Raw genomic sequence first — 12,274 nt, forward strand, 5'->3', positions numbered from 1 at the left:
CGGAAATCAAAGGTCGACAACCACCAACCACCGTAAAACAGTATTCAGTTTCCGGTTCTACTAAAACAACAACAACAACAAAAACAGCTCCGCTATAAATATTTGTGTCCACATGGATCTTTTTCTTTTTTCTTTAATCTAACTGAAGTTAAGCAGCACAGCCTGGTCATGCACAATTTAGTGATTTTTTTGGACATCATTCCAAACTTCTGTCCAGAATGTCTGGATAAATTCATCAATAGCTCATGCATGTGCTTATTTGTGTGCTGCTCTCCAACAGTTGCCATTTTCAAGTTTTTTCTTCTTTGTAAAGACAAAAAAATACAAAATTGCACCTCCGAGCTGCTTTAATTTTCATTTCTATAATTTTTAGTGATTTTTGGAGCATTTTCATACATCTATCTCTGTATTTATCTATCTATCTAATTAATAGAGTAGGTTTCTTCTTTTGAAACTGTCTATTCATATCTGTTGGCCATTTACATACTGGGCAATTGTTCTCATTCTTACAAATTTGATTCAGTAGCTTATATGGCTTGGAAATGAGACCTTTAATAGAGAAACTTATTGCAATTTTCCCCCTTCGGTTACATCCTTCCCTTCTCATTTGAGCTAAATTGGTTTTATTTCTAATAGAAACCCCCAATGCTTTAAACATTTTAAATAACCAAAATCCTCTATTTTATCTCTTGTACATCTCTATCCCTTGTTTGACCATGAACTTTTCTTCCATTCAGAGATCTAAAAGACAACTTCTTTGATCCTCTAACTGTTTAGTTATCGCCCTATGTGTCTAAGTAATGTATCCATTTGGAACTTACCTTGGTATGTGGTGTGAGATATTGGTTTACATCTAATTTCGGCCAGAAATTTCAAGGTTTTTCAAGTTCCCCAGAACTTTTTTCCCAAATATTGAGTCCTTACTCTAGTATCTAGTATTAGGTTTTTCAAACACTAGACCACTAGGTAGCAAATAGGGATCTGACTGGGATCTGACTCCCAAGTTCTCAAGTTGTTCTTTCTACAAAGTCCTTTTCAGTTCTAAGTCTCATCCTATTAAGATCACATACCAGGAGATAACAATAATAACAACAATTAAAACAATAATGATAATCCATGCTTTACAGACAGCATTCCCTTTCATAATCACAATAACCTTTCCAGGGAGGCCTCATTTTTCACCTTTTTGGTCCCAATTTTGACATAGGGGGAAACGAAAGTTTAAAGAGCTTAAGTTATGCTCATTGTTACATTACTCATGAATTTCAAAGTCAAGATTTGAACTCAGAAAATATGATGACTCTAAATCCAGCCTTCTATCCATTATTCCACAGAGAAAAGTGTTTGGCTAGCCTCTAGGGTAGATCAGCCCTTTTGACAAGGCAAAAGCCTAGATGTTCTAAGGAGGGATATTTTCTTTCCCCTTCCCCTTAAAAAAATTGAGGATGTTCTTTATGCCTTTTGTGGCTACAGCTCAATTCTTTTCAGATTAATCCCCCTTCATTACCTAGGGAACCTTCTCCTACATAAAAGAGCGACTAATCAGCAGAGAAACTGTCTGACAATGTAGACAACATTCCTCATCAACAATTCTCCACTTCACCAAGGAGGGGGCAGAGGGAAATTTTAGCAAAATTATCTTCTATAAGTCATGAATGTTATGGACTTATGATCACTAAGCCTTAATAAGAACCTGTGGAGGCAGGGAAGAGAATGAGCATTTATCTAGTCCTCTCTATGTGCCAAGCACTTCTTACAAACATTATTGCATTTGATCCTCACAACAGCCTTACAAGGCAGGTGCTATCATCACCTCCATTTCATAGTTGAGGAAATTGAAGCAAACAGAGGTTGTAACCTACCCCGTGTCTCAGAGTTAATACATGTCTAAGGTCACATTTGAACTCAAGTTTTCCTCACTCCAGGACCAGCATTCTCTCTATTGTGATACCAGTTTCCTCTACTTAGGTGGCCAAAATTCTGTGCAAAGGGAATTATTAATTATTCATCCTTGATCTTTGTGGAAATTTAAAGGAAGCCAATTTAAGCTTGAGGAAGGCAAAACCTTCCATAAGTAAAAGCTGTCCTGAAGTAGGATGGGTTGTCTGGATAATATATTCCCTTTCCTTGGTGGGGGGTCTTCAAGCAGAGACTGGATAGCCATTTATCAGGGCTTCCTTTTGCATATGAGTTGGAATAGATGGTCACTGTGCACCTATCCAGCTCCCAAATTCTACGATTCTGTGCCATCTTGGCTTTGATCATCTGAAGCAAATAGCAAGGAGGTGGCCATTTCAACATTTTTTAAAAGGAATCCCCACTGCAGACAGGATGGTGATGCATGAATGGCTTCCATTAAGTGTTATGAAGAAATGTATCTAAGGAAGAGGAGCCAAGGTAATGGACTTTGGACAGGGAATGTAAGTGGCATCAATGGATGGAAGCTGCTAGGACAGCATCCAGCCCATTTCATCAGCAAATATCCCCGAGATCATTTCCTGTCTCCTGGCCCAGCAGCCCCCTCTTGAATGGAGCATGGCAGACATTCCCTGGGCTCAGCAGCAACCCAGCCAGCCAGGCCAGGAAGTGAATGAATCCATTTGCCAATTAAAATGAAAGCCCTCCAAAGGACCTGTTCACCCCAGACAAGAGAGATTTGTCTTCCTGGCAGGCTCGTTGGCCAGGATCCTTCTTCACTGTGTAACCCTCCAGAGAATAGATACAAACCTGCTCTCTGGGAAATGAGGCTGGGACAGAGCCTTTTCCTGCTTCTCATTTATTCAATGAGTTTGAATTAATTTATACTGTATATATCTTATATGTACCTTGACTGTGAGCCCCTTGAGAGCAGAGACTGTGCTTTTTTCCCTTCCTTTGTATCCCCAGTGACTAGCATGGCATACAGTAGACACGTAATAAATGCTTGTTGGCTTGATAACTTTATATCACCAGTATTTAGTACTATGTGCCTGGCACATAGTAAATGCATCATCCTCATCCTCATTATAGCTAACCTTTATAGAGAGCTTTAAGATTTGAAAAACATTTTACAAATATGATGTCATTTGATCCTCACAAGAACCTTGCAAGATAGGTATGATTATTATTATTTTTTTGAGTGAAGCATTTGGGGTTAAGTGACTTGCCTAGGATCACATAGCTAGTGTCAAGTGTCTGAGACTGAATTTGAACTCAGATCCTCCTGACTCCTGGGCCAGTGCTCTATCCACTGCACCACCTAACTGCCCTGTAGGTATGATTATTATCCCCATTTTAAAGATGAGAAACTAAGGCTCATATTTATAGAGTCATATAGCTAGTAAATGTTTGGAGAGGGATTTGAACTCAGAGGTTTTGTTTTTTTAACTCCAAGTCCTGATTCGATACACTTGCCTTTGCTTTCTTTGTAAACCTTAAACTACTGTAGAACTGCAAGCTCTGACCAGATGCCAGCTGACTTGCTCACTTTCTGAGAGGGTCTTTATTCTCGGTCTTATGGGGCTGCCCCAAGGTCTCGTGGGTTTTACTCTGTCATGTAAGGACCCAGCAATCTAACGGAGCTAACCTATGGTCAAAAATCATGAGGTGCTGGCCCTTGTGCTGCTTCTCAGGGAGAAATGAACTTTTCACTCTTAGGAGGACTAAAATCACTAAAGTTGATACAGGGCATCATTTGCAATTGCGCTCTATTTTGAGACTTGTTCAAGTCAATTCAAATCAGCAGTCATTTATGATAATGATAATAACAGCTAGAGCCTTTTTTATATAATAATTTAACATTTGTAAAACACTTTACGTAGGTCATCTCATTTCATTCTCACAACAACCTTGTGAGATAGGTGTGATTATTGTCCCCATTTTATGGATGAGGAAACTGAAGAAGAAAGAAGATAAGTGACTTTCCCTGGCTCACACAACTAGAAAATGTCTGAGGCATGACTTGAACTCAGGTCTTTCTGATGCCAAATCTAACACACTATCCCATGGACCACTGTGGTTGGCAGAGGAGATACAAATCAATCAATCAACCAGCAAGCCTTTATTAAACAGCAGCTGTGGGCTGGGGGCAGGCACTGGGGATTCAAGTACAAAAAACAACAAAAAACTCAGTATTTGTAATGAGCTTACATTCTAATAAAGGAGACAATATGTCACACCCTAATTCATAAATTTCAGCACCTCCTATTTTGCTCCATAATTAAATAGAAAGCTTGCTTGGCTTCTAAAACCTTTCTTGAACTCTTTGCTTTCCAGTCTTCCAACCGCTGGATTGTACTTTACAATCTAGTGACATTGGCTTCATTTCTATGCCATCCGCTCCCTGGGCATTTTCACTGGCCATCCCCCAGGCCTGGAATGCTCTCCCTTCTCAACTCCCCTCATCCTGACTTCCCAGGCTTCCTCCAAGGACCAGACTACATCCCACTTCCTCAAGAAGCCTTCCCCAGTCACTGGGAGATTGCCTCCAAGTATCCCATCTGCATCTTGTTTGTGAATAGTTGTTACATGTGGTGTCTCCTGGAGATTGGAAGCTTCTTGGGGACTGGGGCTGGTTTTGTCTTTCTTTGTATTCCTCATGTTTAGCACAGTTCCCCCAAAAGCAAAAACTGACCAAGTTAAAAAGAAATAATCAGGGAAGCTACATTTTGCTAAAATGTACCATAGACAATTAAGTAATATCAACATTTTTTACAGCATGTTTCTCTGATAAAGGCCACATTTTTCTAACACATAGGAAACTGAGTGAAGTTCATAAAAATAAGAGTCATTGTACAATTAATAAATGGCTCAGTTTTCCAAAGAAGAAACCAAAGACATGTATAATCATATGAAAAATGCTCTACATCATTATTTTCCCAATATATTTTAATATCATTAAATATTTCGTGATTACATACACAAATTTTAACTTTTTTTTTTTAAATTTCGAGTTCCAAATTCTATCCTTCTCTCCCTCCACTTCTCCCTCCTTCAGAAGGGAAGCAATTTGACACAGACTGTTCATGTGAACTGATACAAAACATGTTTCTATTTTATATGTGTTACAAAACAGACTATATATATATGCATATATATATAATATATATACACACACACATCTACATGTATACATGCATATATGTACACACATATACATATATACATACATATACCTATGTGTGTGTATATGTGTGTGTGTGTGTGTGTGTGTGTGTGTGTGTGTGTGAAGTGCCTTGATCTGTATTCAGACTCTATCAGTTTTTTTTTCCTGGAAAAGGATAGAATTTCTCATTATAAGTCCTTTGTAATTGTCTTGGATCATTATATTGCTTAGAGTAGCTTCGTCTTTCACAGTTGATTATCATACAGTATTGCTGTTACTGTGTACAATGTTCTTCTTGTTCTGGTCACTTCATTTTGCATCAGTTCATGTAAGTCCACATTTTCCTGAAAGCAACCCCACCCCTGTCATTTCTTATAGTACAGTAGTATTCCATCACAATTACATATCACAATTTATTCAGCCATTCCTCAAGTGATAGGCATCTCCTCAGTTTCTAATTCTTTGCCACCATGAAAAGAGCTGCTCTAAATATTTTTGTACATATAGGTCCTTTTCTTTTTGGCTTTTTGGGACATAGACCTAGTCATGGTATTGCTGGGCTAAAGGGAATGAATAATTTTATAGTCCTTTGGGTATAGTTTCAAATTGTTCTCCAGAATGACTGAATCAGTGCACAGTTCCACCAAGAGTGCACTAGTGTCCAAATTTTTCCACATCTCTTCAAACGTTAGTCATTTCCTTTTTCTGTCATATTAGCCAATCTTGTTCCAAAAGTTTGAATCTTTGCATTTATCAAACACTACATTACTATAGCCACGTACTACTGTGTATCATGTACCTAATCTATTCCAGTGATCCACCACTCTATTTCTTAGCCAGTACCAGGTTGTTTTGATGATTATAGCTCTTTGAAATACTCTAAATCACTATTGATTAAAGAAATGCTGATTAAAACAACTCCGAGGTACTGCCTCATGCCTATCAGAAATGACAAATGCTGGAGCAGATGAGGGAAAATAGGCACCCTACTGCCCAATACGGCACTGAAACACTTCCTCTATCTCCTCTAGCTGGAGGTGAAACAGTCCAGGAATGTCTTCATAAGGGTCTGCTGGGGATTCTAACCACTTTAATTCCTCAACATCACTGTGCTTTGAATGATTACCATTTGGATAATGTTGATTTCTTTTTTTTTAACCACTGATCAAGCTGTTTTTTTTTTTTACCACCTTTCAAGTTTCAGGCTTTGAACTTAAATTGAGGATAAAGTCTCTCCTTTTCTTGTGGTTGTTTGTCCTTTTCAAAAGTCTTGCTAGAAAACAATCTCTTAAGAATCTTCAGGGACCAGTTCATCAAATGGGGAATGAAGAGGAGAAAGCGCTCCACTCTCTTTCATTCATTATGCCTTCATTCTCACACCAACAGCCCAGTTATCATTCCTTTGCAATTAATAACCAAGTATTGGAGCACTCCAGCAGTGACTCCTATTTCCTTGATTTGTATAAGTTACAATGCCCCTCCCCAGTGAGGGAGGCAGTAGAAGAGGGTTCCCAGCCTGCATTAATGCCCACCTTCCTCTTCTCCCTTTGATTACTGCCACCAGCCTTATAGCAGCAGACAGAAAGATGGGTTAGACTGCAGAATTCTCCCCTCCTCCACTCTCTACCACCTCCCTTAAAAAAACTGTCCATTCCTTATGGGAAGGGGAAGGAGAGGGCCAAAGAAGCATTCTGCCCTGAGGAGGACATGATGGCTCGTGGCTTACTCAGATGCTTGTGGCTGCCCAGCTCTTTCTCCACCCTCTGCTGAACTCTGCAGCTGGCTTTGTTTTGAGTGATATGCTACTCCTGAGAAATGCTGTGGTTTTATCAAATAATGGATGCAGGTCTTTGAACCTTCCATCCTTTTATTCATTCCAAGCCCTAGAGATTGACCAGCTCCAGGAATGGCATTGGGAAGTAGATAGCTTGCATCCCAGGTCACAGATCTACAAAGCCTAAATAATTGGGACTTTTATTTTGAAAAAGGGGGGGATTAATATTAGATGGTTGTTTGTGATCTCTTTTTAGCTCCTGTTTAGTCTGTACTGTATATACTTATGTACTTGTGGTCTTCCTTTTTAGAATGAGCTCCTCTAGAGTGGGGATTGCTCATTTTTTGTATCTCCATCACTTATCACAGTGCCCAGCACACATCAGGTCCTTAATGCCTATTGGATTGATTAAATCAGGAGACTTCTTAGTGTCCTTTACTATTGAACAGAACTGTAAGTGGGGCATTTTTAAAAGGCAGGTTCCCAGTCCTTTTTTCCTCCTTGGATAGAGTGGGGTGCTGTACCCTAGTACAAATGAGGGAGCAGCCAGGCTAGATTTCAGTGAGGTGTGATTGCTCAGAGCTCTCTCCCTTGTCTGCCAGAGAGTGTTGTTATGGACTTCTACCCTGTGGGCAGTCCAGAGCTGAAAAATACATTAGTGGGCCTGATATATTTTTGGCCAGTCAAACTTTTGATGACAAAGCACTTGAAAATCATGGGCTCCATCCAAAAAAAAAAAAAACAACCCAGCATGGGATCATTCACATATGGTCTGTCAGCATTTCTGGAGAAACGAACCCAGACTCCAGGGAGCATTCACTCCCTCCCCACTCCCTCTTTTCTTTCTTTACATTTTTTATCTCCTCTCTCTCTCTCTCTCCCTTCCCTATCTTCCTTCCTTCCTTCCTTCCTTCCTTCCTTCCTTCCTTCCTTCCTTCCTTCCTTCCTTCCTTCCTTCCTTCTCTCTTTATTTCTGTCTGTCTACCTTTCTCTCTCTTTAATCCTGTATCTTCCTATCTTCTTTCTCTCTATGTATTTTCCCATATACCCTTCTCCTCCGCCACCTTCAAGGAAGATAACACATAAAAAGACGAGCTTTGGCTTATTTAAAATGAGACAGTGGGTCATAGAATCTCAGAGCCAGTTATATATGCCAAATAATAACTGAACAGGGGTTTAGACTTATAGAATTTCAAATTAGGCCTTGAGCTCACAGCCATTTATACCTGAAAGTGAGCTCTTCCTATAGCAGCTGACAAATGGTCATTAATCCTTTGCCTGAAGACCTCCAGTGACTGGAAATTCACCACCTCCCAATGCATCCTGTACCACTTTGAGATAGCTCTCATAACTAACCAATTTTGTAGTTTGTTTGTTTCCTTATATCAAGATTCAATTTGCCTCTTTTCAATTTTACATCCATTGCTTTCAGTTCTGATCTCTGGGATCAATCAGAACATTTAATCTAACTTCTGTTTCACACGCTAGCTTTTCTAGAACCTTGATCACAACTGTCCTATCCATTTCAACTCTCTAGGTTAAATACCTCCAGGTTCTTCAGTCAACCCTCATACTTCAAGATCTTCAGGGCCATCATCACCCTAGTTGTCCTTCCCTGGATGTTATCCAGATTATCAGTGCCCTTCCAAAATCATGGTGCCAAGAGCCAAGCAAAGTACTCCAGACCTGATCAGATCAATAAATAGTAGAACTACTACTGTTCTCATTCTGAATACTGTTGTTCAGTCATTCAGTAATGTCTGACTCTTCATGAATTTAGAGACCACAGCATGTCAGCTCCTTCTATCCTCTGCTATCTCTCAAAGTCTGTCCAAGCTCATGTTTGTTCCTACCATGACACTTTCTAATCCATCTCATCCTCTCTTCTCCTTTTGCCTTCATTTTCCCCCCCAACATCAGGGTCTTTTCCAGTGAGTCCCGTCTTATCATTATGTGGCCAAAGTATTTAAGCTTCAGCTTCGGCTTCAGTATTTCACCTTCTAGTGAATAGCTTGAATTAATTTCTTTAAGCAATGACTGATTTGATCTCCTTGATGTCCAAAGGACTCTTAAACATCTTCTCCAGCACCACAATTCAAAAGCATTGATTCTGCAGCCCTCAGCTTTCCTCACAATCTAACTCTCACAGTTATATATTGCTACTGGAAAAAATGGTAACTTTGACTATATGGACTTTTGTCAGCAAGGTGATGTCTCTGCTTTTTAGTATGCTGTTGATTTTCCATGGCTTGCTCTCTTAATTCAGCCAAGGATTGCAGGAACTTTTCTATTAGCTGTGTAGTATTGACTCCAATTAATTTTACTGTCTTGTACTAATTTTTTTTCACAGACTGTTGTCTAACCATATCTCCCCAGTATAAGACTTGTGAAATTGATTATTTGAACCCAAATGCAACACTTTTAATTTGTCTATATTAAATTTCATATTATTATGTTTGCCTTATTATTCTGATCTTACATGATCTTTTTGAATGGATATCTATCCTGTCATCTAATTTATTACTCATCTCCTAACTTCAGGAAATCTTCAGAAATGTTATGTGGCATCCAAAAATTTAAATGGGGGGGCAGCTAGGTGGTACAGCGGATAGAACACTGGCCTTGGATTCAGGAAGATCTGAGTTCAAATCCGGCCTGAGACACATAACATTTACTAGCTATGTGACCCTGGGCAAGTCATTTAACCCCATTGCCTAGCCCCTGCAAAAAATAAATGGATCATGGCTAATAACATGTCTTTTTATTGCATTTTGCTGGGGATCTCCCTCCAAGTTTCCATCAATTCAGCTTTAGCCATAACATTACAATTTAGAGCTGGGAGGAGACCTTAGAGATCATTAAGTCTACTCCCCTTCCCATTTTACAGGTAAAGAAACTGATACAGCTAATAAGTATCTGAGGCAGAATTGTAATCCAAGTGCTTGCTGACTCATTGACCAACTTCTCTCCCTAAATGAAAATCAAGAACATCTCTACCTGTCTTCAGGCTGCAGAAATTTAGTTTAACTTGATTTTTCAAATAATCATGTTTAAGACTTTGGCAGTAAAATCTACCATTCTTTTCAGAGCAACGGGGTATATTTTCTTGAGGCGTGGTAATTTGAATTTGTTGAAGTGCTCAACTGCATACTTACCAGTTTCTCATTTATCTTGAATTTCAATTCCCTGTTTGATATTTTTGTACTTTCCTTCCTGGCCAAAAAGTCTTTCTCTTTTCTTTCTACCTCTCTTTCTATCACTTTGCCTTTTTTATGGGAACCCATGTTTTGGGAAGTTCTTCCTGTTCTTCCTATAGCCAGATGTCTAACGGTGGCGTGAAAGCAATAGAAAGAAATGGAGTCAGTTAAGAAGGACCTAAAACAGGAGGGTGTTTTAATGTGGGCAGAGTCTATATTGGCTTGCCAGATGCATTTTTTGGATTTGTGATTGTTGAAAATCAATAAAGGACAGCTCATTTTGAACTTGATAGTAAGCTCCTTGAGGGTGATAACCATGTTTTTGCTTTCCTTTGGGGTGATCTGGTATATGCAGAAATTTAAAGAACAGGATGGCTTCAGTCTTATCTTCTTTATTCTTATGGAACTCCCTCTCTGGCCCACAGTTGTTAGGGGTTGAAACATTATTTTTATGAAATGCCTTGCTTTCTATTTTTATGGTCCCTTCACCAGGAAGATCAATTTTATATAACCTCTCAAAAATAGAGTGCTTTTGCTCACTTTGGTTAAAGAGAGGAAAAAAATACTTAGAAGTATTATTAATGATTGTCTGCTATTTTTCCCCCAGCTGGTGAGAAGGAGTTAATCTCCCTTGCCCTAGTTTGAATATGTTTTCATTGGCATTGTTGGTGGACCAGGCTTGATGATTTTGAGCCACTACTGAATATGTTGAGGGGAAAGGTTGAAAAAGAGCCCTAATTGATCCTAATGTATATTTCTTTTGGCAGAACTTGAGAGAGTCCTGCTGGGATAAGGCGGGACACTTTTTTGATCTGCCTGACTTCTTATCATGGAAGGCAACCGGTATCATGGCCAGGTAGGTGAATTGCAGGTTGCATCCTGTTTGCTCTCATCCATTCTCCTGCCCAAGACAATGTCTGTGTGTAGGTATAGAGTCACATTGATATGGCTTTCAAAATTCTTTTTAACTGGACATGTTATTTGGACATCTGTATGTGATTTCACATACTTGAAACATCTTGAAACTATCTTATAGCTTCCAGTGCTCCCACCCCAGCACAACTGTTCTTGGAAGCCTTGGGGTTTGTGTATGTTCAGCTAGAGCAATTAATTAAGAACTGGATACTTAAGAATGAGATTCAGGCAGAGGCCAGCCTCAGATGTGATTGACTCAGAGTAAGCAAAGGCTGGCCTTACCAACTATTTTGGTTTGAAAGAAGAAAACATTCCCCTGTTGACCTTTGAAATTGAAAGGGAAGCAGAATCTTACTTTTAGAGGTGGATGGACATGTGTAGGCATTGTTGTAGAATTTAGGTTGGGCTCCTATAGAAGCAAGAGTTATGGGTACTTAGAGTCAGTGCTCTCTGGGGCTCTTGTTTCATCCATAAGAAACTTATAATTCAACTCAATTACATTCAACAACCATTTATTCTAAGTACAGAAGCAGCATGGCACAATGGCTAGAGAACCAGCCTTGGAGTCAGGAAATCCTGGGTTCATTTCCTGACTTGAACACCTACTGGTTGTGTGGCCTTGCACAAGGTATTTAATCTCTTAGTGTCCCAGGCAACTCTATAAAAATTTAAAATGTAAACCAGGTGCTGATGGGGGGAATTTCGTCACCTGAAGTGTCATACTATTGAAATCATAGCACAGGTCTGATTAAAAAAAAAAACTACAACAACAACATATATACATACATACACAGACACATACATATATATATATATATATATATGTGTATACATGTATAACTATATATATTATATTAATATCATATGTGATATACAATTTCATGTTATAACATTATTATATTAATGTATCATGTTATATATAGGCATATCATTATGCTAATATTATGTATGATGTAATTTTATATTATAGAATCATATTACTATTGATATATAGTGACACGTATGTCATATATTATATATAACTGGGCTTAGTGTTTAGGATACAAAGGCAAAAATGAAACTGGTCTTGCCTTTATGGAATTTCAATTCTAAGAGGGGAAAATAACATGTCAGGAGCCAGTTTAGTGCACAGAAAAAGTGCTGAATTTGGAGTCAGCAGACTTGTGTTCAAATCATGGTTCTCTCACTTATTACTTTGATCCTGGGCAAGTTAGTTAATTTCTTTGAGACTCAGTTTCTCCAAGTATAAAATGAGAGGGGTTATACTAGGTGGCACAGGGATAAAGAGCTGGGCTTGGAGTCAGG

The 12,274-nt window shown here is 38.9% G+C and overlaps 1 protein-coding gene across 4 annotated transcripts in view; it reads left to right on the forward strand.

Moving 5' to 3' along the window:
* Positions 1-12,274, forward strand: part of FGGY (FGGY carbohydrate kinase domain containing) — a 544,879-nt gene that overhangs the window by 68,304 nt on the left and 464,301 nt on the right. For all 4 annotated transcript variants that reach the window (XR_013487452.1, XM_020993102.2, XM_020993097.2 and 1 more), the window contains exon 5: positions 10,822-10,910. Coding sequence is in view for 3 of the 4 variants with exons in the window: in XM_020993102.2 (XP_020848761.1) it covers positions 10,822-10,910 (89 nt within the window). In the remaining variant the exon portion in view is untranslated. The remainder of the gene's footprint in view (positions 1-10,821; positions 10,911-12,274) is intronic.

This window comes from Phascolarctos cinereus, unplaced genomic scaffold (assembly GCF_003287225.1).
Source record: "Phascolarctos cinereus isolate Bilbo 61053 unplaced genomic scaffold, phaCin_HiC Scaffold_5;HRSCAF=322, whole genome shotgun sequence".
NCBI classification, from domain to species: domain Eukaryota; kingdom Metazoa; phylum Chordata; class Mammalia; order Diprotodontia; family Phascolarctidae; genus Phascolarctos; species Phascolarctos cinereus.